Below are 27,439 nucleotides of genomic sequence, written 5' to 3'. Positions count from 1 at the left end.
CAGAATATAGGCTACCTCATAATCGATAAACTGAAAAACAGAATGTAACAGATGAAAAGCTAATGAGGGCAAACAACTGTAAGTGCCTGATTGACTTCCAATGACGTGTGGTATTTTGTTATTCTCCATTAAGAGCGCTACCTGAATTCTTCTCCATTCTCATTGCTTCCTGACTCCATGCAGCTCTGCAATTTTCCCTGCTGCTGGCCCTGGGATATATTGAAAGGAAAACTTAATGAATCTTCCAAGATATTCATTCCTATTCCCACCCTGAAGGAGGGCAGACTTCACTCCTGCTCATGTAGTTCTCAAGAGGAGTTGTGGGCACTGGTGGATAGGAGTGTATCTGAACAAGTGTGTCTGTTCTCAGGAAGCTTGCCTGTTTCTTTTCTATCCTTTTAGCACCGAGCCATTAAGAGGACATCAGAAGACCACACAGGGTAACATAGGGACAGCCAGCAGGATAACCAGATTGTGCCATCACAAAGAGAAAATAGTCCCTGCCTATAAAGCCTGGATATTTCTGTCAAGCCCTGAGGTCCACAGGCTAGGTAGAGTAAAAGAGAAAACTCTGGCTCGACAAGCTGCAATACGTCCATCTGGTGCTAAAGGACCACTTTAGCCTGCCAAAAATGCATCCCTCTTCCTCCATAAAGTGATTGTGACTGCCAAGTTGGGATCTATTTGTTAGGAGTGTGGTGTGTATGTGTGTGTGCATGCATAGGGGGTGCAGAAACATAAGGGAGGACATGGGGAAGAGATAAAATTTGGTGCAGTTGGCCTCTTCTAGTGGGAGTGTGGAGGCAATTTTTAAGTTACTGAGAATACAACTCAGCCAGAAGCAGCATAATAGCCCAGTCTCTGGTTTGCAGATGGTTCTTGCATCACAGCCAAAGGGAACATTAAAATAGCCCTTGATTTCAAAAGAAAATGATCAATTATAATTAAAATGTGACAATGACAATGATAGCTAACTACACAGATTGCTCTGAATCTCTGAATATAACAGAGGTTCTAGGCAAGCATGCTTGGAATTTTTGTTTTTGTAAGTCCTTTCTGGAAACAGGTAATATTCTTATCTAAGAAAAGCAGGCAGTTCCTGTGGACACATCCCCCGAAGCGACATTTCTGCCAGATCTGAGACTGTGGGTATCTGCAGCAAAGAGGACAAAGAGAGGCATGGTCTGGTAGGTTGGGCTCTGTGTTCCTGTGTGGGATGGTAGGTCACTCTCTGACTACCAGGCCCAGAATCAGGGGCTCCCTGTGTGCTGTTAGGTGCAGAGCTCAGCATGAACGTAATCTGTGGACGTTCAGGACCTCACAGATCAAGTTGTATCCAGGTTCCTCATTCATTCCAGGGTGAGCACAGTCCCTACTGAAGGCAGCCATGATACAGTTCTTGCTTTCCTGACACTTCTATAGACAGCAATGACCTCCCCTGGAATTTTAGTCTTAGATACAATAGCTTCCATTATTTCGGTGGAGGTGGCCCTCAGAAAGCGCTTTTGACTTTGTCTTCATTTCTTGTTTCCCCTCTTGCTCGCTTTCAACTCAAATTGAAAAGGGGAACTGTAAGTGTAATCCTATTCTCAGCCTGATAATGCCCAGAAAACAAAGAACAAGTTTAAGGTAAACCTTGTGTCATCCCTGTTGTTACTGTTAAGTGCTGTCAAGTTGGTTCTGACTCATAGCAACACTGTATAGGGTCTCCAATGAGTGCTTGGTGGGTTTCAACCACCGACCTTGCAGTTCAAACTGACCTTGTGGCCCAGTGTTTATCCTACAGCACCAGGGTTATGACTAATGAAAGGTCTTCAGCTTCAAGTTTTGCTTTTATTTGAAGATTCCCTATTTTCTGAAGCTACCATCAAAGCCAGGACACAGGGAGAATCAAGACTCATGTGCAAGTCCCTGGCTTTACTTGGGACATCAAGTGAGCTACTGTTCACTGTAGACTTTGTCCTTTTCCTTCCTCTGATCCTCTCTCAACTCATACAGGTAGTTACAGACAACAACTTATAAGAACATCTCATGGATCAAACTGCCTCCTAAACGCATTCTAAATTTCTTGAGATTTTGGTCCTTCAACAGACAGTGATTTAGAAATGTTCTTGTACATAAAAATGGCTGCCTTCCCACCTTCCCACCTTCCCACCAGCTGCTACAAGACTTTTTGTTTCATTAGTAAAAAACCATACCTCATAATATAAGGAGCTGGATTTCACTGTAACATGTTAACTACTGCTTTGCCAAGAGCAGAACTCTCCAGACTCAACAAAACCTTTTAGGAGAACAATTCTCCCTTAGGCTTACATTTTAATTTTCACTTGGATATAGCTCAATTTGTCACATTTTGCCCCCTCTTGCCAATACCCTCTTCTTGTCTCAATGAAAAGTGTACTTTGTTCACTTTTTTGAAGAAGAGACTTGTCACTGCCTAAAAGTTATTTGACTTTAGTTCTCTATCGAATGCTGTAAATTAGCAAAGTGGCAAAGATGCCTCCCAAAGGGAAATAATTCATGGCCAGTGACACAATGAGATTTATACAAGAGGCTGGCCAGAAGGAAAGGGAACTTGATCAGCTATAGGAGCAGCTCAAAAGACAGGACAACACCAACTCCAACAACTTCTTCAGAGGGACAAATATAAAGTGGCACTGATTCAAAGGAATAGATAAATAATGTGGGGAAAGTGGAAATTCTGTCAGATAACTTTGAAGAAATTTGAGGCAGTAGAATTAGAAGACAGGTAGTTAGAAGACAAGGAAGTAGGATGAGAGTAAATATTAGATAAGATTAGGAAGATGAAAGGAAAAATGCTAACAATTCCTTTGCAGACTGATAAGTAGAATATGAAGGGAAGGAAAAAGAATGAATAGGGCTCAGTGAATAAAGGACCAGGAAGTCTTAGACTCAGAGGTGATACTGTCTTTCCCTTTCTTTAACAGAGAAAGGGAGAGTTCAGATACCAAAATTCTCTCTGAGTCAACTCACTCAAACCCTTTCTACAGGTCAGAGGAAGACTGCTAAATTGCCTCAACTCTCATCTCCTCTTTAGGAGAAGTAGTCTTGTGGACAAAGCCTCAAAAGAAAGAATCCAGAGAGTCCAGGAAAGAAATATCACCAAGACAAGGTCATGACAGCACAACAGTTGCTTCCAGTCTAGCCTAGCATAGAAACACATGTATAAAGTACCATGCATGCAGCATGACATTTGGTATCATTGCACCCCTCCCTCCTCGGGTCTATTTGGCTGTGTGACTAGTGAGCCTGAATTGTGACAGGTTGCTTCTGGTACTGCAAAGTTGGTTTTGTTTGTTGTTGTTGTTTTAATAGCCTAAAGATCGAATCAATCCCATCAGCTTATTAGAAACTCAGTCCAGGGAGTAAAATATTGAGTACAAGCTATACTCAAAACATCTGAAAAGCGCCTGCTATGTAATATTTGATCAATGTTATTCATGGGCTCTCTGGTTAAGACACTTACTTGATTTGTTTATAGCATTCCAAGTACACATCACTAGCCTGAAAACAATCACTGGAAAACATTGAAAGGCCAAGTAGTGCAATTTAGAAGATCCACATTTACATTCAAAACATTACTTAACATGGGACCATACAAAACATGTAGTGTATTGCTGTGATTGTGTGTAGGTGCAGAAATAAAAAGAAAAATATGGGAGAGTCAGCTTCAGGTTTTACTGCAGATTTCAAGTATCCTAAGGGCAAAATAGAGCCCCATTCAATTATAATTTATAATAATGATATCAAATTTTTATTAATGCCTTCCAAGTTAGGGGCTAAAGAGAAAATGTTGAACAAATACATGGACACTGAGCACGTACAATTTAGTGGAGCAGATGGGGTGTATAACCAAATAACTGCAAAATAAGAAGGTCTGTGTTAGCTGCCCCCAGGGAGATACAACTAAAGTGTTACTGGCATTAATGAAATGGCTACAAATTTTTCAATGGATAGGCGATGAAGGAAAGTGGACAGAGTAGCTAGCTCTTTGACATGAATATAATTAGAGTGAGAATACATGTTTTTAAGAGAATTATAGGCAGATGTGTGCAAGAGATAAGAGATGCAACAGAGAGATGTGCACGCCAGAAGTCAGGGGTGTGTAGCAGAGCATGGGTCAGAGAAGCACGGAGTTGGGAGGGAGAATGCAAAAGATGACAAAGGACCAGAGAAATTTACACAGAGCAGAGGTTATGTGAGATCTCAAAAACAGAGATCTCTTTTTAGTAACACAGTAGGAAAGTTTGCCTGTGAAAACTAGGGGTGAGAAGAGAGTTCAGGGTTTAAGGAATATGAAAAGTAAATTTAACAAACACTTGGAGAATGTGACAGGGAGTCAACGTTGGAGAAATAAAAAGAGATGGGTAGCAGGAAAGGCTTCAGGTGATACTACAAGGATTGAACTGTGCGCTTCAGCATTGGTTTAGGACTTTTCTTTGAAGTTGGAATGGATGATGGGTGTGTGTGTGTGTGTGTGTGTGTGTGTGTGTGGTGTGAATGCTGGGTTAGAGAAACAAGGCAGATGTGGTAGAAAATCTAGAGAAAGAATGCTGTTGACATGCGTGAACATAAAGTCAGATCAGAGAGGGAGGTAAATGAAGCCAGAGGGTTTTATGGGACAGAACAACAGATGCAAGTTGAATAAAGACTAACATAAAAAGCATTTATGCTCTGGAAGATGAAATCATTCCACACTGAGAGGTCCAAGCATGGTCATGATAATGAAAAGCTGACACTTTGGTGGTGGTGGTACTTTTTAAAATAACACAATGGATGATATCTTTGATTCATACCCTGAAACCAGAAAAGATTAAATTTGCATGTACATACATATTTTAGCACACATACTTATAAATAATAAAACATACATTTAAATATCTTATATGTACACATCCATATGTTATATGTGGATATATAATACAGTCCATTTTCAAATCTTTTATATCTCACACAGAAATAGCCCAGGGGCCTAGCATGTGCTCAATAGACATTAGTTGATTTGAACTAACATATTTAATTCGTTTTTATTTTATTCTTTCCTGCATAGTGTTGGAATCTGCTCCATATCTTATAAACTAATTACAAATAAAGAGAGTTCAGGTTTGAAGTGTGGAACAACCAAATAAGAGTTACATAAAGGACTTTCAGGTTGTGCTTCTTAATTGCACCCTTAAACTTTGCACTGAGTTCTACTCCTACCGTTGCCAAAACAGAGATGCTACACACTAGAGCCATGCAGTTCTCAGCAATCCCACTCATCTACTTTTGCTCTCACAGGGTCTCCCATTCTCATAATTGCACCAGCAATCATGTTTTAAAGGACAGAACACCACCACAAACTCACTGGGATGAGTGCTGAGATGGATGCAAATGGACACCAGGAAAAAGAAATGCAGACGATTCCTAACTTTGCTCATTAGCTCTCTTACTGCTATTCTAACCCATCACTTGGAGCAAAATTCTTTTTCTCTGCTTCAAAATTGTAAATTTGGGACCCCAAATTTCACCAATGTTCCCAAAGTATGGAAATAACACTATCAGTCAAGATTTGGTATGGGAGCATTAGTTACAGGAATTGGTGGTACTGTTGTTAAGTGCTGTTGAGTCGGTTCCGACTTATAGTGACCCTATATAGGGTTTCCAAAGAGCGGCTGGTGAATTTGAAATGCCAACCTGGTGGTTCAAACTAACCTTGTGGTCCAGTGCTTTCTCTCACAGTGCCAAACCAGGACTCCTACAGAAATAGATGGGTCAATATATTCTAAGTCACAGAACCCCTCAACCTTGCTTCACCAGAACCCAGACAGGACTAAATCCTAGGACTTTATTTAGTTGGTCAAGGGCTCTTGTGTATTTGCATCATTGTCGTTGGAATGAGATGGACGTGGAGATGCATTCAAGTATCTTCTAACTAGAATGGACTCCGATATCTACACCAACATTGAAAGTTCTTATGCTGAACAATCTGCATTTTAGTAATGTCTCAAACATCTGGTATATCTAAAAATGAATTGTTCCATGGGGTAAGTAGCACCTCGTAGTCCAGTGGCTTCCTAACAGTTAGTGTGTGTTGGGATAAACGAATGGCCCTATAGAGGTGAGAAAGTCTAGAATCCAGAGCAACTGAGATAACTGAAAGATTAATGCAACAGGGACAGGGAACAATGATAGTAACTTTTAGTTATCTTTCTAGCTACCTACTCAGTAACCTGTAAGGGAGAATAAACAGTCTTCAATTTTGTATAGAAAGACATCTGTCCTTAACATAGCTCAAAAGGCAGTTAATTTAGAAATTCATAAACTATACACTCATTCCAATGGTTATTGAAAAGAATCCTTAGCTAGGAGTCCTATTCCTATGTCTCTCTCATGAGTCAGAAATAAAAGCAGGTGGAAAATGAAACATGTATGTGTTTATATGTCTGGAGGTTTCTACTCTAGAATCTGTTTCTAATTTGCTACTCCTAGTGCTCTCTTCTCTTTTTTCTTTTCTCCGGTACCATAGTTTATTCCCAGGAAAAGGGATGGTAATCCTGATGGAGGCAAATCCCTAATATGGCTTAGTATGTCACCTTTCCTGGGATTAACCTCACTTAAAATGACATATGAGCAGCTCAATGCTAAAGGAATAAATCTGAGGAAACCAGTTACTGGAGTCGGGTGGTAATGAAAGGGAAAGATCTTGTCTAAACCTCTAAAACCACAACATAGACCATACATCATTTATAAGGTCAGACTCACTTCAGGATAACTGTCCACTTGCTTCTCCAAAAAGAGTTCCCTAGACAGGCAGAGCATTCTCTGACACCCTAGTGGAAAAAGCAAATGCTCTACAAAAACATTTGGCAGCCCACCAAGCAGATATTCCCTATATGGCTTTGGACTTAGAGAACCTGTAAAGTATGGATGCAATACCTGAAAAAAACAAATTATTCATCAATAAAACCGCAGTTTTGTCATCTATGCACGCATCTGAATCATTCCTAGCACACCAAAACAGACACACAGGGTGTCAAGCAATGACAGGTTTTTGTGGGTTTTTTTTTAGAAAGACAGGCATTAAAAGAATAAAAATGAGTTCTGGAATAGCTTTTTCCAAAGGCTAGTGCCCAAATAATCCAGGCTATCCAGGCTATTCTGTCCCTTACTCTTGAACTGACTAAAAACCAAACAAAAATCAAAACCAAAGAGAATGTGGTTCTTAAATGAGATGTGCAGGTGACCAGCACACTGCAGTTTTGGTAACACGGTTTCTTTACTTCCCACACAGAAAATGTCCCTTTGGGGCACCCCAATGGCCGTGGAAGACTGGGTGGGTGAGATTCACTTAATTGTATAAACAAACTCCTATTCACATTACACATGCGTTTTGGCACTACTGACACCATCAACATTTAATGGAATCATTTGGGATAGTTTTCCACCCAATCACAACATGGCTATAGCCAGTACAAGGAAATACACATCAAAGACAGTTTCCAAGTTCTGGCTGAGGATACACAGTGACAGAATTTGAAAGAACAAGATCCACTGTACATGCATCACTCTGAAGGGTGTGCACATTCTCGACTCAGGCAAATTCAAGGTACAGATTATCTGAGGTCAGTGGGAATGTTGAGATTTAAGCAATGCCCCTGAAGGAAATAATACAGAACCACTAACACCAACTCTCTCCCACGGAAGGAGGGAATGGCAGAAGGTAAAAATGAGAGGCAAAGGATTTTTAAAGAAAACAGAACAATATGTGCTCCTGAGGATGACTGGCATCTCTCACTTTTGGAAGGACTGGGTCTTTGTCTGGACCCATCTGTGGTACAGAATTGATCCTCTTGAATTTGGCTTGTTATTTTGGAATGAAGTAACAATTAGAATGTTCAGACAATGTTCAGCATTCCCTTCTTTAAACTTTCTTGAGCAGGTCATGAATGTTTGACTTGGTCTCAGTTCAAATATGAAGTTGAAGAAAAGTGACCAATTAAGGCCAAATAAGGGGTTCAGAACAATGAAATTACCCGGTTGACAGTTTCTATAGATGGAAGGATAGGAAAAAGTATAATACCATATGCCAGGTAAATAGTTTTGGAAATTCCATCCTGTGGTAAAGAGAGAGAGGTTGCCACCCTTTGCAAAGTCAACAGTCCAGCAAAATAATAAAAATAAATAAATTCAGTCTTTCTGGTTAACCCAAGGCCAAGTTCTGAATACCTGGCTCTAGGCTGATAGCACCCTCATGCTGACTGAAATGAGGACAAGGCAAACATAAAGCCACAATTGGCACCGCCCCTCACATCCTGCCCTTTTAACTCCAGAACTAACTTCCACAACCTTTCTAAGAGAATCACCTGGCCAATGAGTTTGGAGCAGATCTGGTCATCTTTTCTAGAAGAGCATGTGAATTTATAAGACATGGAAACCAGATAGCAATGTTTCCAAAAGTAGAGTAAGAAGACATGTTCTGGATGTGCTTGCAGTGTGGATTTCTACGGAGAGTGGGAGGAGGCAGGAGCGGAAGAGTCAGAGGGGGCTGCTGGGAGATTTCTCAGGACAGAGTTTCCTGAAATCTCTCAGACACATCAAGAACAGGAAGTTAATAATTTGACCTCAATTCTGTTTTAAGCCCTTTTGGAAATCTTTCCAACCCTAAGTCTGTTAGTGAAAATAGTGCTGCCAGCTTGACTTTGCAAGGAATGCTAGTAACCTAGGGTCTACCTCAAAGATAAGAGCTTGACCAGGGGTTTTCTTAAGAGTCAAACTGTGCAAAGCTCAGGCCAAAGCACATGAACACTTTTCACACAACAATGAGAGACCGAGGGAGTAAGGGATGGGGGAGGTGGGTCAAGGATGCAGATTATTTTCTGCTCACTTTTCCACCACTGTGGTCTTTATCCTCATTCACTGTCCCCAGACATCCGGAAGCAAAAGCCATACAAAACAATTCCCCAAATGGAAAATGAAAACTCATAACAAAACACTTTTCCCCTTCATTCCCAACCCCACCCCACTCCCTCCAGCCCAACACCCTGAATACTCACAAGAGAACACTTTATCTATACAAAATCAATTAAAAAACAAAATATTTACATATGAAATAAACACCATCTTGATTTCTGTCACCAGTGGAGACTGACCAAGCCCCCTTTGTTCTAGATTGCTGTTCGCTAGGTTAGTTGGTTTGCTTGTTTTTATTTTATTTTAAAGGGGTGAGGTAAGAGGAAGGGTGAGGGGATGAGCCCCTGACTCTTGGGCAGAGTCAGGGTGAAGCAGTGTTTCTATGGCCCTTCTTCTTCCTCCTGGCGATGCCTCATGCCCTCTGTCCTCTCTCTCAAAGTCTGTCCTTCAATCTAAGGCAAAGCACTTGTGCTCCTCTCTCCAAATCTGCGAGAGGTTCAGCCCCTTGCCCCCAGGTTCATTTTCGAAAGAAAACAAAGCTTTACAAGGCCTTCAGTTGGCTTTAAATGAAAGATACTGAGGTAAAAAAAATCGAGGAGGGTGGGGGAACAGCAGTCAAGGGCAGAAGGGGGGGAGGGTAGTGAGTCAGGGCAAGCAGAAAGGCAAAGAGCAGCCCTAGAGGGGGAGACTTGAGGAGGCATGGCAGCTTCCTTCCAGAGGAGGATGAGCACCTTTCTGGTTTATGAGTCCTGTGTGCAATGTGGTGATCCTACTGTCAAGCTTCCAAACAGACCGACCCGGGGCTCTTTGGATGCCACCCTGTGTAAGGGGAGGATAGCAGGACAGTGGAACCGACCCATACAACACACCCCTACCCCAAGTTTCAGTGAAAGCAGTGGCAAATATTGATTTCCCTTCTCAAGTTTTCAACTTTAAGTGAAGGGAGCATCACATCAACCTCACCCCTGGAGTTTTCTCATTTTTATTTCTCAACGGTGCAAGCTGAGAGGGAAGGGAGGTGCTGCAGGAAGGTGGAAGTGTTTCTAGCAAGCATGTTCACACTGGACTCAATACCACCTTCTCAGGAAGCTATGCCCAATGAGGTAGCAGGAGAATTTCTCCTCTCCTGCCCTCCCCAACAGTCAAATGTCTTCCCCTCCCTCCAAGCCTCCTAACTATACTTTTGCAGGCAAGCTCCTTTTCCTTAACTGGCTATTCCCTATCAGTTGTAATCAATCCTGGGGGAACAAATCTGTCTTCCTAGCTCCAGGCTAAGTAAGAAGGGATCAAAGCATTAAAAACATCCCCCTCTCTTACTTAACCTATAATAAAACTGCTCCCCAGTTCTTCAAAACCTTACTTAACTTTTCCCCACACTTTGGGTAGCTGAGGGTCTGAAAAGCTTAAAAGAGCTTTATAGGATCTTTTTTACTCAATGTGGACAAAAGAATCATGGCTGTTCTGTTTCCCTTTAGCCTTCCTGGAAAGTTACCGACCAAAACTGGTAGAAACAACTAACAGTCACTTAAAAATTATCTTTGTATCTACTCTTCTATGATTGCTCATCACTTTTTTGTGTACACCACAGAATCTTCTTTATTAAAAGACTTTCCTTCTCCTCATTTAGGAAGGATCAAGGGGACAGACAGCCAAAATTCAGACAAGATACGACCATCTCTGTTTGTATATAAGCCAAAGCAAGTGAATTACTTAGGGATATTGAAAGAAACAAGCTAATGAATCAAGGTTTCCGTCCCTACTTTTGTAGGCACCTAACCACACACACATGCTGACGTATATGGACACATGTGTTTGTGTTTCATCTGCTTTTATTCCATTGCACGGTGGGATACTAGTATTATGATCTTTCAAAATTGTTCAGGAATCTACTCATGCCTCCAACAATGGCTTTTCCATGCCGTTGACCACTAATGAGCCCCATGGAATTGAAGCAAGTATGTCATGGCTTATATGTAAACACACATGGCCTACCACCTTCTGCTTGACATGTAATCCCTAGACAGATGTAGTGTAGGCAACAAGAAGTTAGCAAAAGCGCCTTTTCATTCATGAGCATTATGCTAAGTGCGTTCACTTGGATAGTTTTGCTTCCTCACAAAGGAACACAAAGATCAGTTGGGAAAGAGCCTTTCCTGTCTGTGCTCATGAGGCTCCCTTCTGCTTCTCCTAGATTCACTCAAAGTGGGTGGCCAGGAGCCCTTCCATGTTAGGTGGAAGCTTGTCTCCAGTCACTCCCTTTTTCCACTCTGTCCTCCCATGCTGAGTGAGCCCATTTCATCTTAACACAGGAGCAGGAGTGGCTGACAGATGGGGGAAGGAGGCGAGAACTGTGAAAGGGAGGAGAGATGGTGCTGGTCACCAGGATTGCCCACAGTAGGAATCAGAACTCCAGGAGCCCATAAGTAACTTAAAACAAGAAGAAGGAGCAAATGGGAACCAAGTCCACCCCCATCACCCTCCATGACATGCGTACCACATGACCCACAGTTCTACCCTTCCCGTACCCACCTTAACCCCTCTCTTCCCTCAATCAGACATCAGATTCAATACTAGAAAGTTTCTCATAAACATGCCCATTGCTGGATCCATTGAAAGCCCTGGGGTTTTTGTTGTTAGGCACACAGGGGTTGGACTGGTTCCCTATACAGATGTCCTTCTGGAAACGGCCTGGCACAGCCCCATGAAGGGCCGAGACCACCGGCTTGTTGGTGACAAGGGCCCGGAAGTCTGGCCTGGCTTTCGGCGCCCCTGCCACCGTGGGCTGCCTGAAGAAGTAGGATTTGCTGCCATGGAGCAAGCACTGGTCATCCCCAAAAGTGGGGATGAAAGGGTTTTGCGTGACCCTGTCAGGATAGAGCGACTTGCTGAGCATGTAGCCACTACCGGGGTTGTTGTGGTGGTGGTGCCCGGCAGTGGGCACTGAGGACTTGTTGTTGGCAAAGGTGCTCTCACCAGCTGGCATCTCAAACATGTGGGCGTAGGGACTCCCATCCATGAAACGACCTTTGTCTTTCAGGCTCACGCTGCGTGGGGCCAAGGCGGCTTCTTCCTTCTGCAGGTCCACGAAGGTGTCATAGGAGTGCTGTCGGCGTAGTTTGTTCCGATTCTTCTTCTGGGCCTTGGAATTAGTTGGGCTCTGAGGATACTTGGTGGTGGAGGCATTTGATGTCACTGCCACAGGGGCGGCTGGCTGGTCCAGCTCCTGCAGGGAGTTGTCCTCGCTGATGTCATACAGGTTACCTGCCTTCTTGCAAGCCTCACACCGGATGCACGCTTGCCTGCTCGAATTCTGTCCTGCCACCGTCGTGGAGTAATTGTGCAGCTTTGAGGGACAGCTACGGCAGAAGTTGCCCCCAGACCGATCCTCCCAATCCACATTGGTCAGGTTCTTCTCCCAAGGCGCCGGCACACCGCTGACCACGCCATGTTTGTCACCCTTGAGGTGTGACCTGTTGGTACAGGGCCCTCCTCCGCTGACTGAGTCACGCTTAAAGTCATCACCCCGCTCCTTGTAGATATCTGTCAGGTCTACGTGCTCCCAGTGTGGTGAGTTCTCCTTTGTTCGGAACTGGTCCAGGTAGAAGTCCCGTAGTCCTTCCTTGTCCCTGAAGTAGCGCTTGTGGTCAGGGGAGCAGGGTGGTCTGCGGCGGTAGGCCAGCTCGATCTCATCAAATTCCCGTCGGGACTTGGCCGAGGCTGGCCGCTTCTTCAGGCTATCCTTATATTGCTGCTTACGCCTCTTGGCAGCATTGCCCTCGATATTTCCGTAAGTGACCGTGTGGGTGGAGATATCAGAGACATCAGAGCGGATTAAGTCATCATGTCCACTGTAGCGGTCGCTCTTGAAGGAGAACTTGCCATACAGGTCACTCAGCTGGCTATGTTTGGAGGAGGGTAGGCCAATGTCCAAGGGCTTTTTGCTGATGGACCTGGGCTGGGTGGTGAAGGGTGGGTTGTCACAGTCGTAAAGCCCATCAATGGAGCTGGTACTGCCGATGCTGTGGGGCCGGTGGTGATGGTGATAGTGATCTTGGTACACATTACTGTCCTTCAGTTGTAGGTTACCAAAAGTTCTCTCCACTTCACTGATGTAGTCACTGAAGAGGTTCTCCTCACAGGGTGGATTGTTGTAGGATTTGCAATCCGAATGCGTGAAGCTGCGGCGGTGCTCTGAGATGTCATAGACTGATGACTCTCGCCGGATGAAGTCCAGAGCACTCTGTGGGGAGCCGTTCACACCAGAGAGGTTAGCCATGTTCTTGGCTGTGCGGAGCAGGCGCAGGATATTGGAGTGTGTGTTGTTCATGGTTGCAGTGGGGGAATTCATCACTGATTGCCGTTCCTCAATTGCTACTCCATGGATGCAGCTGTAGATACCCTGAAGCAAGATGGGGATAGAACAGATTAGCTCTCTGGTGAAGTTAAAATGCACCATAGAGAATACTGTCCTCTCCTACCAATTACCTAACTAGATAAGAAGTCAGGAAAAACATAGTCCAATATTTTCAGAGAAAGATATGGCTACAAACTTACCTGATTATCCCTCTAAATTTCATGTAGCATTTCAAAGTCAATGTCTCAATTACATTTACATAAGCTATCAAAGAGGGTTCATGGTTACACCCAGTGATTTGAGCAAACAGGTAGAAATCATAAGTCACTTGGTGTAGTCATATATCCTCTCAGATATCTTGCTTAAACTTACACAGATTACTGACCTTACTCATTATATGAAATGTGCCTCTACCCCACACTGATTTACATTGATTTCCTTTTATATGCCCAGGTTTTCAAGTCTTAAAAATCAAACCATAAAACTCTCACTTTGACATTTCCCTAAGTATGTTTCATTCTTGATTAGAGTCTTCTCAGAAGGTGATATGGTGGCCAACAGTCTTGAAATGCTTATCCCTCAGTAGAAGGAATAACCCTGTCTTCCAATGACATTAACCAAAAGGCTGCCTCTTAATGCAACTCACAGAACCATGTGCTGTCCTGCATAAATCACTACGAAGGAATATGTGGTGATATACATTGTACTTTTGTGGGGGTTTCCCCCCTAAATACAAATTCTATCATACTAAAAATTAAAAGGCCATGGCATCAACCATATCCAAAAATATTCTCAGCCTCCTGGAAATAAATGGTAATGCTTTGCAGATGTTGAGGCTGTTGTGCCGTGGCTGATCACCACTGGCTGAAGGCAAAGCATACGGGAGCTCAGGAGCTAAGAGCTGCTACTCTTTTTTAGCTCTAAAAAATCAGAGCAGTTTTTAGAATTTGGGCCACTAAGTAACTGCTGAGTAATTCTCCTCTTGAACCAAGCATGACCCACATATACAGACAGAATTAGGAGCCCTGGGGTCAAAGAAGGTGTGTTTTTATTCCCCCTGCTGTGCCCTACATTGTCAAAGAGAAGAAGAAGTACAAATGGAGCTGTAGGGTCAGCACTGGACTGAGACCCAAGAGGTTGACAGTTCAAACTTACCAGCTCCTCTTTGGAAACTCTATACAGGTTCGCTATGTGGCAGTATCAACTCATAGCGACCTTATGCACCACAAAACGAAACACTGCCTGGTCCTGAGCCAACCTCACAATTGTCGCTACATTTGAACCCACTGCTGCTGCCACTGTGCCAATCCATCTTGTTGAGGGTGACCCTTGCTGACCCTCTACTTTAGCAAGCATGATGTCCTTCTCTAGGGCTTGGCCTCTCCTGATAGTATGACCAAAGTATGAGAAACAAAGTCTGACCATACTGGCTTCTAAGGAGCATTCTGGATGTACTTTTTTCAATACAGATTTGTTTGTTCTTTTGCCATTTCATGGTATTTTTAATAGTCTCTTCCAACACCATAACTCAAATTTGTCAATTCTTCTGTGGTCTTCTTTATTCATTGTCCTACTTTCACATGCATATGAGGTTGCTGAAAATACCATGGGTTGAGTCAGTCCCACATTAGCCCTCAAACTGACATCTTTGCTCTTGAACACATTAAGAGATCTTGTGCAGCAGATTTGCCCAAGGCAATAATCATTTGAATTCTTGACTGACGCTTCCATTGAGTGTTCATGGTTGATACAAGCAAACTGAAGTGTCTGACAACTTCAATTTTCTCTCCTTTTATCTTGATGTTATTTACTGGTCCAGTTGTGAGGATTTTTGCTGTCTTTACATTGAAGTGCAATTCATACCGAAGGCTGTGGTCTTTTATCTTCATCAGTAAGTATTTTAAGTCCTCTTTGCTTTCAGAAAGCAAAGTTATATCATCTGCATATTATAGGTTGCTAATGAGTCTTCCTCCAATCCTGATGCCACATTCTTCTTCATATAATCCAGCTTCTCGAAATATTTGCTCTGCATACAGATTGAATAAGTATGGTAAAAGAATACAACCCTGGGGAAATCTTTCCTAATTTTCAACCATTCAGTGTTCCCTGGTTTTGTTTGAACAATTGCCTCGTGGTCTATGTATAGGTTCCTCATGAGCACACTTAAATGTTCTGGAATACTCATTCTCCACAATGTTGTCCATAGCTTGTCAGGATCCATACAGATGAAAGCCTTCTGTAGTTAATAAAGCAAAGGTAAACATCTTTGTCTTATTCTCTGCTTTTAGCCAAGATCCATCTGATGTCAGTAATGATATCCCTTGTTTCACATCCTTGCCTGAATCCAGCCTGAACCTCTGGCAACTCCCTGTGAATGTACTGCTGAAGTCTTTTAATAATTATTTTTAGCAAAATTTTACTTGCATGTGATATTAATGATATTGTCAAATGATTTCCATATTCCCTTGGGTCACCTCTCTTTGGAACGGGCACAAATATGGATTTCTTCCAATGAGTTGGCCAGGTAGCTGTTTTCCAAATTTCTTAACATAGATGGATGAATGCCTCTATCGCTGCATCAGTGTGTTGAAAGACTTCAATTTGCATTCCATCATCTCTGAGACCCTTGTTCTTTGCCAATGCCTTCAGTGCACCCCAGACTTCTTCCTTCAGTACCATTGGCCCTTGATCATATGCTACTGGTTGAAATGGTTGAACATTAACCATTTCTTTTTGGCACAGTGACTCTGTATTTCTTCTATCTTCTTTTGATACTTTCTGCATCATTCAATATTTTGCCCAAAGAATTGAATCCTTCAATATTTCAATTCAAGGCTTGAATTTTTTCTTTAGTTCCCTCAGCTTGTGTGGGATAAATAATTCTCTTGAGGAATTCTCTCGGTTTTTCTCTTTTCAGCTCTTCTTTTCCTTTTTATGTTTTTTCACTAATCTAGTATTGACATAAATAATTAATGTCTTAACAAATTAGTATTGATTGAGAGCTGTCAGTAGCTCCTTGTGCAGGGCCCTTGAAGAACACGGTCCAGGAGAGGCAATTGGCTAGCTTCCTTGAGGGCCCGCTAGGTTCAACTCTTAAGCTCAAATCAAACTACTGCTAATATCTTGCTCTCTGCCTTGAAAAGCAGACATACTTGAAACTTTTCTTCCTGGTTAAGGAAGGTATTTGAAGAGTTGTTGTTGTTAAGGGTCATCGAAGTCAGTTTCAACTGATAGAAACCCTGTGTAGGATTTCTCAGGAGTGGCTTGTGGGTTTGAACTGCTGTCCTTTTAGTTAGCAGTCAAGCGCTTTGCCTACAGTGCCACACCAGAAGTCCTAGGGAAGGTTGTGTGAATTGAGCTTTGGGAATTCATTTTGAAAAGGAAGTTGTTCCAATGGGTGGTCATGAGGGGAAAGGAGGACAGAAAGGAAAATGGGCATTAAATGGAGAAGGAAGAGGTTAGATGTGTGTTTGTATCAAGTGCTGTCAAGTTGGCTTATAATGACTCTGTATAGGGCTTCTGAGGAGCAGCTGGTGGGTTTGAACTGCCAACATTATGATTTGCAGTCCAGTGTTGATCCTATAGCACCACACCAGGAGTCCAAGTTTAGATGAGGTAAGCTTAATTGTCACAGAAAACATTTGCAAGACATAAGATCAGCAAGGTAGGATTATTCAACTTTCTTTCCCAGCCCTCTTTTCTAACGTTTTTGATTATGGCAAGGAGAAAATACCAAACACTGTCCATCTATATAACTTTTATTATATCTAAGGGCTAGAAATGGGATTTCTATCCCCACTGCTTTCACTCTCACCATATCAGCAACTTAGGAACAGGCCACTCAGTGAAATAATCTGGCTCAGGGACTATAACTACCAGAAGTTCCATTCTCTTGTTCTGCTATTCCTGAATGGCCTGAATCAACTCACAATCAGAAAGGAAATGGAGAATTCATTCTCCATCAGTAAAATACTACAGGAAAATGATCAAAAGATGGAACAATGTAACAAGAAATCATTTCCTTATATAACTCCATTGGCATTAAACTTGGCCATATCTGAAATGTGGATTTCCATTCTACTGGGACTTTTGAGTTCACTTTTGGTGACTGGCTCTTGTAACTTTATTAACAAAATCAAGACAAATCTATTTTTCTTTCTTGACTTTTTCCTATGATCCTCCATTCATATTCAAAACTGTATTCCTAATGTGTCACTTTGCACTCAAAACAAAGGAGAGGCATCACTAAGAAATTATTTAAGAGTGATACTATTGTTTGAACTGGCAGCTCTTCTGGAATGTAAATTTCTTATGGGTCAGGACTTATTTTTTAATATTCTGTTAAGTCCTTTAATACTACATAACTGATATGGTTAAAAACATAAGATAGAACAGAACAGGGAAGTCACCAATAATATATTTTTGTATGCTAGAATAAACACTCCAATGTTTAAATAGAAATGTGAAGTTTTTTTAAAAAGGATTAAATGTTTAATACATCCTATGCAGAATTAAATAATGGTGATGAAAGGCATTTGGGAAAAAGCCAAAATTTCCATTTTGATAGATCTGCCAGTTCTCAATGAGAACCAAATGTCCAAACCCCACACAAAAAGCTGTTTCTTGAAGGAAAAACAGTATCACTCATTTTCTGAGACACTTGAAATTATATCACACAAACTCCTGGGAAAATGCAAATCATGTGGTCTCTTGCTTTAACAACCATAGACTACAGTCAGTGCCCCCTAGGTCTTTATATACTGCTAAACTAAACTCTTCTTAACAAGCTCCAGGCATCTAAATCCAAACACTTACTCTGCTGATGGAGAAGACCATGCCAGGCTTGCCAGAACAGACACCCATAAAGCAGTGCCGGAATTGCCAATAGAAAAGGTGCTCGCAGATGAAGGTGATAAGACTGAGTGCCATGGCCGCCCCCAACATGTAGAAGACTCCCGCCATGTTGTCGATGTCCAGCTGGCTGCTCATGACCTCGTTCTTCTCGTTGTGGCAAATACCAGTGAGCCAGAGGGCTTCCAGCTCCTCCATCTCCCCTGGAGACAGGTCAGAGAAAACACATAAAGAGAGACAAGAGGTGAGGAATAGACAAAAGGGGAGAAGGGGTTTTGGAGAGGTGAAAGGAAAAAAATGAGAAAGAAAGAGACAAGGAGACATAAGGAGAGAAAAAGAACAGAGAAAGTTAACAACTGTCTTTATATTAATACCATTACACCATTAGTTCACCAATGCACTCAACAAGTGTTCAGTGAAGACTTCAAGTGATGTAAAAATATGTGACGTAGCTTTTGCTCTCCAGTTTCTATCTAGCATAAATTGGCATATAAATAATGGGTACACACAAACAAAATAAGATAAAGCACAAGAGTTCAAATTAGTGAGAGTTATTTTGCGGCCAGTGGATTTTCATGAGGGAGGTAGGATTTAGAGGTGGGCATGGCAAATGGGTGGATTTTCATTTATACTGTATAAAAGGCACCTCAGGCATCAGGGACAGCATGAGCAATGGCAGGAAGGTGGGAAGACATGAGGCTTGTTTGGGGAAAGGCAGGCAGAACAGTTTAAACAGAATACTATCAGACAAAAGCAGCTGAATGTAAAAGGCTTCTGAGGGCTTATATAGGGCTTGAGTATTAGACTAAGCATTTTGCATTTTATTTTTTAGACAATGAGGAATACTGTGATCAAACAAGTGACTCAGATGACTATTCTTAAAATTGGGCAAAGTAAGTTGAGGTGATGGAGGAAGAGACTAGAGACAAGCTGTTAATTTTGGAGGTTACTGCATTAGTCCACTCATATGTCTGCACGGATATGAAGATAGATGGTTTGCTACTGTTTGAAGAGCCCTCATTCATTACTAGGAAGTTGTGCTGGTCTTTACTAAACCAAACACCACTTCTTAAGACTCTACAGAAACTCTAGTTCTTATTCTAACCCCTGGGGATAACACACTCAGTGCTAGAGACGACAGTCAAGGGACAATGAACAAACAGCCTCATAGAACAAAGAATTGACTCCCTTTACATTCAGTACTGAAGGCAGGAGGATGAGAGATAAGTTAGGCACTGGCCACAGATAGGGAAGAGTTTTAATTTCAAAAGTGGAATGGGTGTGGGGAAAAGAAAAAGAAAAAGGAGGAAGAGAAAGAGGAGTTGAGGATCTGTAAGGGCCCTAAGATTTATTGATTTGTTGAAGGATAAAATATAAATATTAAGAGAAAAGGGGAATAAGCTTATATAAAATGTTGCTGTTGTTAAGTGCTGCAAATCTGTTCCGACTCATAGCTACCCTGTAGAGGGTTTCTGAGGTCACCATATTCAGACCTGCCTTCTTTTGATATTACTTTATAGAAGTACTGATTAAGTCAATCCCTAATGAAGTTCCAGTAACTTCTATTCACTTTGCTGGATACTAGGAATTAGATAGGCAGAAAACCTAGTCAAAAGTCAAATGAAGGAAACCATGAGATTGATCTAGAATACACTTATGCTACACAAGCAAAAATCTACAACTTTTATGAAGAAAGTTGCCTGTCCCAATAAAACCGGATGTAGGTAAAAATGTGAACTTTCATGATCATCTGACCAGTGCTTCAGCAAGTTTTACAAATTATCCCTACTGCTGTCCCTCCTCACGGATAAAGGCTCCATTAGTGCCTGTAAATGGCTACTCCATCAAAATCACAGAAGCTCTTATGCCAAAATGGGTTGCTAACACTCCAGCTGCAACCCCCTCCTATTTCCAATGTTAATCAAATCACTTTTTCCTCATTCCTTTAATCAAACTATGATTTTCCTAACTAGTGGAGCAGCCAACTTCACCTGAAGTATGAAAATCCAGCTGTGTTCCTCTGCCTCTTATCTCATTCCTAATAGCAAAGATTCTGCAGAAATAATTTAGAGAACCACTTGGCTGATAGCCTGTGGGGCCAAGTAGCATCAGACAGCTCATCCATAACTGGATTCGTTTCTGTGAGGCTAATAGGAGGAGTAAGTACCTTGGACAGTAATTTTAAGAGGGCTGTGGAAGAATTTAATTTCATGAAAGAAGAGGTGCCATTTTCTCCAAGCAAGAAAGCTGTTCAGTCTGCTGGCTGGACAACAAACAACAGCAAAAATGTTTGCCAGTCAGTTGTTTCCAATTCTTGGTGACCCCATGTGTCAAGTGTCAGAGTAGAACTGTGCTTTGTGAGGTTTTCAAAGGCTGATGTTTTAGAAGTAGAACACTGGTGCCTTCTTCTGAGGTGCCTCTGGATGGACCTGAACCTCCAACCTGTCAGTTAGTAGTCATGTGTATTAGCTGTTTGCACAACTCAGAAAATCTTAGAATGATACTATGAAAAATCCACACTCATTGTCCATTGGACTGATTCTAACACAAGCAAACCTATGTGTTACAGAGTAGAATTGAGCTCCCTAGCGTTTTCTTGGCTGTAATTTTTAATGGAAGCTAATTACCAGGCCTTTATTCCATGGCACTTCTGGGTGGGTTCAAACTGCCAACCTCTTGATTATTACCCGAGTACAAACTGTGCCACCAGGGGCCTAATGTGACATGAGGAGTATCTTTCAGTGTCTGCCTCCTTAGCCCTGCCTCTACCTCCTGCAGTTTGAAGAGCAATATGGGAGAATGAATGAAAAGAATGATTGAATGGTCACAGATTCATTTCTCTGCCCCTTCTCTGGGAGTACAGGGAGCAGGGACCTTTCCACTATCCCATTCACTGCTCAAGCCACACATGAGATGGCAGCTTCTGATCATCTAATGCCAGTCTCTCCTACTTTGTCCTCAAAGGTTTCATCATAACCAGTCATTCTAAAACATACCTCCTTGACCAACACCTTTAATCCTTTTCCCTTATGCTTTACCCAAAATCTCATAGTACACTGCCTAGAAGTGCTGTAAAGAGAGGAAGAGATGAGGAGAAAAAGTCGATGTTTCGGACTGACCATCTATAAAGGCTGAATATAAGCACTTTCTTCCTTTAACTCACCATCGCCAAAGAGCTGCAATATAGCAAGGTCCACCTGGCGCTTCCACCCAGAATCCTTTTGGATGGCAATGCCATAACCAGTGGAAGCAAAGACCTTCCCGCTGCCAATGGTCACCAGTTTGCAGCCTTCATCCCGGCCTGCCATGTAGTTCAGCACTGCTGCATCATAGATGAAGGCATCTAGTTTCCTGTTCAAGAAAGAAGCAAAATCCAACAAAGCGATTTGAGTAACAACAACCTGTGGGGGCATTAACATGAAGCAATAGGTTTCTGGTCAACTATGGGAGGTAGGGTGGAGGGGTAAAATTGGTTCAAAGTTAAGATCTAAATTGGAACTCTGCCAGAAATCTAAAGCTTAAGTCCCAGGCTGTTATTTATGTGGTTCGAGGTTGAAAGGAGGAGTTCTCTGCCTCCCACTGGGAATGATGAGAATGTAAGTTGGGCTCTTGAAGCCAACTCATAAACTGTATCTGAAAAGGAGAAGGAGTAAAAAAGAATCAATACAAATAATAACAGAAATAATGAAAAGTAACCATCACACCAATAACAACAAATAGCATGGGTTAGATTTATATAACATTTTTCATTTCTCAGTTCATTACAGTCCAAAGTGAGTGTAAGTGTAGGTGTCTGAGTTTCAAAAGATGTACAATGCTAGCTTTGTTTTTTTTTTTTGTTGTTGTTGTTGTTGTTGTTTTTACAATGCTAGTTTTGAGGTCAGAAATGGTTCCATACTCTTCTCTGCAGCATGAAGGTAAAGGTGGGTGCAGGTCAGGGTAACAACACAGGTTTGTCTTAAGAGGGATGCATGACAACTCAAAGAACTCAGATCCCTTACACTCTGAACTGTATACGAACCACATTTTATATACAGTAAAATGTTTTACACTGAAAGAATATGTAGCAAAGGAGGGGTAAGGGTAGGAAGGCATCAGTGAATATTTAAAACCAGGATTTAAATGTATCAAAGGTAGAGGAAAACTCCAGATAGAGATGGACAGATAACAGAGATGTCTGCAAGAAAGACATGAATGCACTTCACTTTTACTAAGTGCTTCTATTTATTTACTTTAATACTTGAGGTGAAATTGGCACACCATAATATTAACTAGGCTAAAAATGAACAATTCAGTGGCATTTAGCACATTCACAATGTTGTACAACCATTACCTCTAAAGAAAAACAAGCCCTTTTCTGGCATAGTAAGTAGACCTGGTGGTGCTGTGGGTTAGGCTGCCAACTGCAAAGTCAGCGGTTTAAACCCACCAGTCACTCTGCTGGAAAAAAGATGAAGCTGTCTCCTCCCATCAAGACTTACAGTCTTGGAAACCTTATACAGGGTCATTTTGAGTTGGAATCAACTCAATGGCAGTGGGTCTTGGTCTGTCTAGCACAAGAAAAAAAACACATTTTCTACAAGGCTATGAGAACCCTATACAAAGGTGGTGCACCAGAAACCACAGCTTTGACAAGACAGAGAACTGTGGCGTACCAGGGAGCAGGCTAATCAGAGCGGTCCTACCTCAAAGCTCAAATCTGAAACCTGCGGTGACTTTGATGATGAAAAGAGCCAGTCTAGCAGTGTGGTGGCTCTTCAGGATAAGCACTGACTGTGAACCACAAGTCAGCAGTTTGAGCCTACTAGCCACTCCTGTGGGAGAAAGATGAGGCTTTCTGCTCCCCTAACGTTTGACATCCTCGGAAACCCTATTCAGGCTCGCTGTGAGTTGGAACTGACTCGATGGCACTTAACAACCATGTAAGTATTTTAAGTAGGTAGTTCTTCCAGACCTGAGCTACAGTAGCTTTGAGAAGAGGTGCAATTGTTTTCATTATCATACAACAAGGAAAACAGCAACAAGACCCCCTGATTCTGAAATCCCAGCACTCATAATGCTCACTCATTTGTGTCAAGATCTCTTGACCTCAAAATTCCAACATCCATAATTGTCTATCTAACTACACCACTGTGCCACCTGGAGGCCAAACAAATGAAAGGACCAGTGTGGCTGGGACTACCCAAGACAACAAACTGACAGCTCATGAACTCCTTTTAATGAACAAACACTCTCTAGAGTACAGAGCCATAAGAGCTGTAATTAAAGATCATGTGACATATTCTGACTGTTTATATCTAAAAACTTTCATTCTTTTCTTCTTTTCATTTAATTCTACTTATTTCTCCCTTGACCAGAAGACAACAGAATCATTTCAATTCTTAGTCATCTTTATTCTATGCTTCATGCATGAACCTCATCCTTGACTCATCCCTTCTATTTTTACATTCTATTGCATCTCTCTTTCATGGTTACATTCATGCAAGTAAAAAATAAGTTACAAAAAAATGCATACAAATAAATAATTGCGTATGGATCTTTGTGCACTGGCCTGGAATATACTGCCAAATTTAACTTGGAAATTCCTAAAGAGAAAATGAACTCTTTGATTTAATTTTGTGTGACACCAAGCATGGAACATGAGTGCATCCGGTTCAATATATATTTAACAAGTGTGAGAAATATATCAGAACCCAAGCTTGGAAGCAGGACTTACCCTGTTTTTAGGGAGAGCAATGCATCATCTACACCTCTCTGGTTGAACTTTCCCATGTAGGCATGCATTTCTGCATAGTTGTTGCGGATATTCCTCTCTGTGCTGCCGTTGGGCACAGTCCCAAAACGGAAAGGGGGTGAGAAGTCATTGGGTCTCTGGAACTGGAGAGAGAGAGGAACAACAACAACAAAAAAAACATGCTTCAGAATATGTGAAGAAATATTAAGTCAGCTTTGGTGGATTTGTAATGGAAAATCCACCAAAATTAGCCCTCACTCAGAAGCAGCAATTGCTCTCTGAAAGTGGACTTCAATTCAACTCAACTTTATATATTTTGTTGAGAGCTTTCTATTTGCCCAACTCTGACTTTACTCTATAACCTTTATGTCCCTTTTTATGCATGCTGCACAACCAGAGATGATGGGCCAAGAAGGAATGTGCTCTTAGCTTCACTGCAGTGGACTAGTCACCTTTATTTTTGAAAATTGCACAAAATCTGCTTCTGGGTCTCTTAATTTAGGGACACAAATGAATTGTCATTGAAATACTAATGCCAGAGGCCCATAATGACCTAATACTCCTGAAGACAGTCTGTCAAGTATGAAATAAATGTTTTTGTTAGGAAATTTTCTCTTTGCATTAAAGCTCTTAATCATCTTATATGAGCTGTAAGATACACTGCAAAATTAAATATAATTTTAATTATGGTCCTCCCCTTGCTTAAGAATGGTGAGTAGATCTCCAGCGCTTATTATAATAAGCTGAAATCGCTTTGATTTCTACCCCTATGACATCAGCTTTATTTCTAGCCCCTGCAATGAGTAAGTCTGTGTGTTGCTTCCTGAACACATAATTTTGTTTATTTGTATCTTAAAGGCCTCATATAGTCTGTCCCCTCAACATAAAATCACCAATCTTCTTGGCCAATTCATGTCTTTCTCAAAATAAGTCAAATAAACTTCTCCAGGAAACCTGTAATTTTTTTTCTTTCATAAAATCTATCCCAAAGTGACCCATCAGTACTTGATGATCTTTATTTAGACTACTATAATTTATACCTATAAATTCAAACACTCTTTAAATTTGTAGACTAAGTTAGAAGAACTAATCTCTGATGAAGTTATTAAGAGATTAAGTCTCGATTGAGGCAGATATGGATTGAAGGTCAGCTCTGTCACTTACTATGATGTGACCTTGGACAAGTAACATAAACTCTCTGGGCATCATTTTCTCATTTGAAAGAAGATGATAAAGCCTACTTTGCATGATTGTTGTGAAGATTAAATTATCCGATGCATAAAAAATATTTGGCATAGCATCTGGCACACAATAAGTGTTCAATAAATGTTATTTTTAATCTATGTCCATATTCTGCATTTCCTAGTAAATTGCAAAATCTCAGAGCTTCTCATTCTAGTAGTGGTCAGATGGAATATGACCCAAATAGCACTGCTATGCCTTGGCATAAGGAAAGAGAATGTGGCTAGTTTAAGTCCCCTTGGTTTTAATACTATATCAGCTGTTTTGGAGATACATTTAAAAACCTAACATGCCAACCCAGGATTCCTCTGAACTCTGAACCTTTGAAGTGGCTTGGACTTAGAGTCATTCTCCTTTTCTTGACTTGAGAAGTCCTAAGTGGTATAGTGGGTTAAGTGCTGGGCTGCTTACAGCAAGGTTGACAGTTCAAACCTACCAGCTGATCCAAGGGAGGAAAATGTGGCTGTCTGCTTTTATAAAGATTTACAGTCTCAGAAACCCTAAGGAGCAACTCTGCCCTATAGGGTTTCAATGACAGTGGGCTTTAGGGATGCTCAGAATTTAAGGGTTCCATGAATCCCAATGTCTTAGGACTGGCAACCATAAATGCCATCTTGTAGTTAAAAATAGACTTTCATAGGGATGCTGAAGTTATCTGTGACTCATCAAAAGACTACAACTTCCTGACTTAAAAAAGCTCCCACTTTAACTTAGCACAGTGCTTTTAGAATTAAGAGTTTTTGTTTATTTTTAAAAGAGTTAAGATTTTTCATTTAAAAGCTACAAGAGTCAAAGAATGTTAGAGCTAAATGGGCATTCAGGGCTGTTTCGAATCTTTTACTGAACAAATGAAGACCCTGAAGGCCAGAGATGGCAAGTAATGTGCTCATGGTTACCCAGTATCAATGATCAGGACTCAGTTGGCTTAATGAATATTTATGCCTTGCAGTCCCCAGTAGATAGCCAGTTTAAAATAAACAGGGACACGCTGTATTGGGAGAGGTACGTATTTGGAAAGTAATATCCACGTCTGACAGGCTGATATCCAGATTTGCATAACTCCGGTAACTGGACGCACGGAGAACTGAATACCTAATGGTAGACAGGGTTTGTATCTAAGAAAGAATTCCTAAGATTAAATTCATTTACTAAAAGATTGAGTGAGGTTGGCCCTAAGACTGACCACTATTTAGATAAATGTTTTCCCAAATTATACCTTGTGTAGTTAGCAATGGGTGGGGCTCAGTAACTGACAGACACTAGAATGCAATCATTGTCAAATGTAACATTTCAGATGTTTGAAGAGGGTATCATACCACCAAATAAGAAATACAATAGATATTATGGTTGTTGTTACATGCCCTTGAGTTGGTTCCAACTCATAGCAACCCTGTATAAGGTTTCTGAGGAGCAGCTAGTGAGCTCGAGCCGCTGACCTTGCAGTTTAAACCAATCCAGCACATTAACCTGCAATGCCACACCAGGACTTCAGATATTATGGTAGGCAACATTACAACAAACCTCTATCAATCCGTAATCTATCCTCTTATAGTTAGGACAATAACAACAGATGCTCAAAATGACTAAGGTCCACTAAGACCCAAACTACTTGCTAAAGTATCAGTGAAAGTTGTAAATGATCATGCTGTAGCACTGGACTGCGAGCCACAAGATCAGCAGTTCAAAGCTACCAGCTGCTTCTTGGAAACTCTATATAGGATTACTACGAGTCAGAACAGACTCGAGGACACTAACAACAACATTTTTTTTTTATTGCTAATTTATGCAAGGCATATGCAATAATTTTTGATTCACCAAATAGAATCTGATGCTCAGGGTGCCTCACTTCCTGATGAACTAGATTATAATATGTTTTCAATACTGCTTTGGTAACTTTTGGTTTTAAACTATCTTTTGACTTTTGGATACTATGTTATAACCATATTCCTGAATGAAAACTAAAGGAATGATAAAGGACTGAAAAGAACAAGACAACATTGAAAAATAAGACCAAAGTTGGAGGACTTTAAGCTACCTGATTTCACGACTTATAATAAAACTACAGTAAAAAGAAGTGTGGAGTTAGCATAATTATAGACAAACAGATCATTGGAACAGAATAGAGGAGCCCTAGTAATATATCCATTCGTAACTGGTGAAGAGGCAACTCTATGAAGATAGGATAGTCTCGCCAACAAATGATGTTAGAACAATTAGATATTCATATGCCAAAAATACTTTCATTTTATACCTTGTAAGACATACAAAAATTACCTTAAAATAGATCTTATACCTAAATGAACACCCTAAAATTATGAAAGTCCTAAAAGAAAACATAGAAAAAT

At 41.2% G+C, this 27,439-nt stretch overlaps 1 protein-coding gene across 1 annotated transcript in view; it reads right to left on the bottom strand.

Moving 5' to 3' along the window:
* Nucleotides 1-9,901: 9,901 nt before the first annotated feature.
* GRIN2B (glutamate receptor, ionotropic, N-methyl D-aspartate 2B) overlaps nt 9,902-27,439 on the bottom strand; it is a 678,642-nt gene continuing 661,104 nt past the window's right edge. The window contains exons 10-13 of the mRNA XM_006866039.1: nt 23,835-23,995; nt 21,282-21,469; nt 18,083-18,321; nt 9,902-13,312 (exon numbers count right to left, since the gene is read on the bottom strand). Coding sequence (XP_006866101.1) covers nt 11,465-13,312; nt 18,083-18,321; nt 21,282-21,469; nt 23,835-23,995 — 2,436 coding nt within the window. The 3' untranslated portion in view covers nt 9,902-11,464. The remainder of the gene's footprint in view (nt 13,313-18,082; nt 18,322-21,281; nt 21,470-23,834; nt 23,996-27,439) is intronic.

The sequence above is a fragment of the Chrysochloris asiatica genome, unplaced genomic scaffold (assembly GCF_000296735.1).
Source record: "Chrysochloris asiatica unplaced genomic scaffold, ChrAsi1.0 scaffold00086, whole genome shotgun sequence".
Classification (NCBI taxonomy): domain Eukaryota; kingdom Metazoa; phylum Chordata; class Mammalia; order Afrosoricida; family Chrysochloridae; genus Chrysochloris; species Chrysochloris asiatica.
This window is presented reverse-complemented; position numbering and strand designations above follow the sequence as displayed.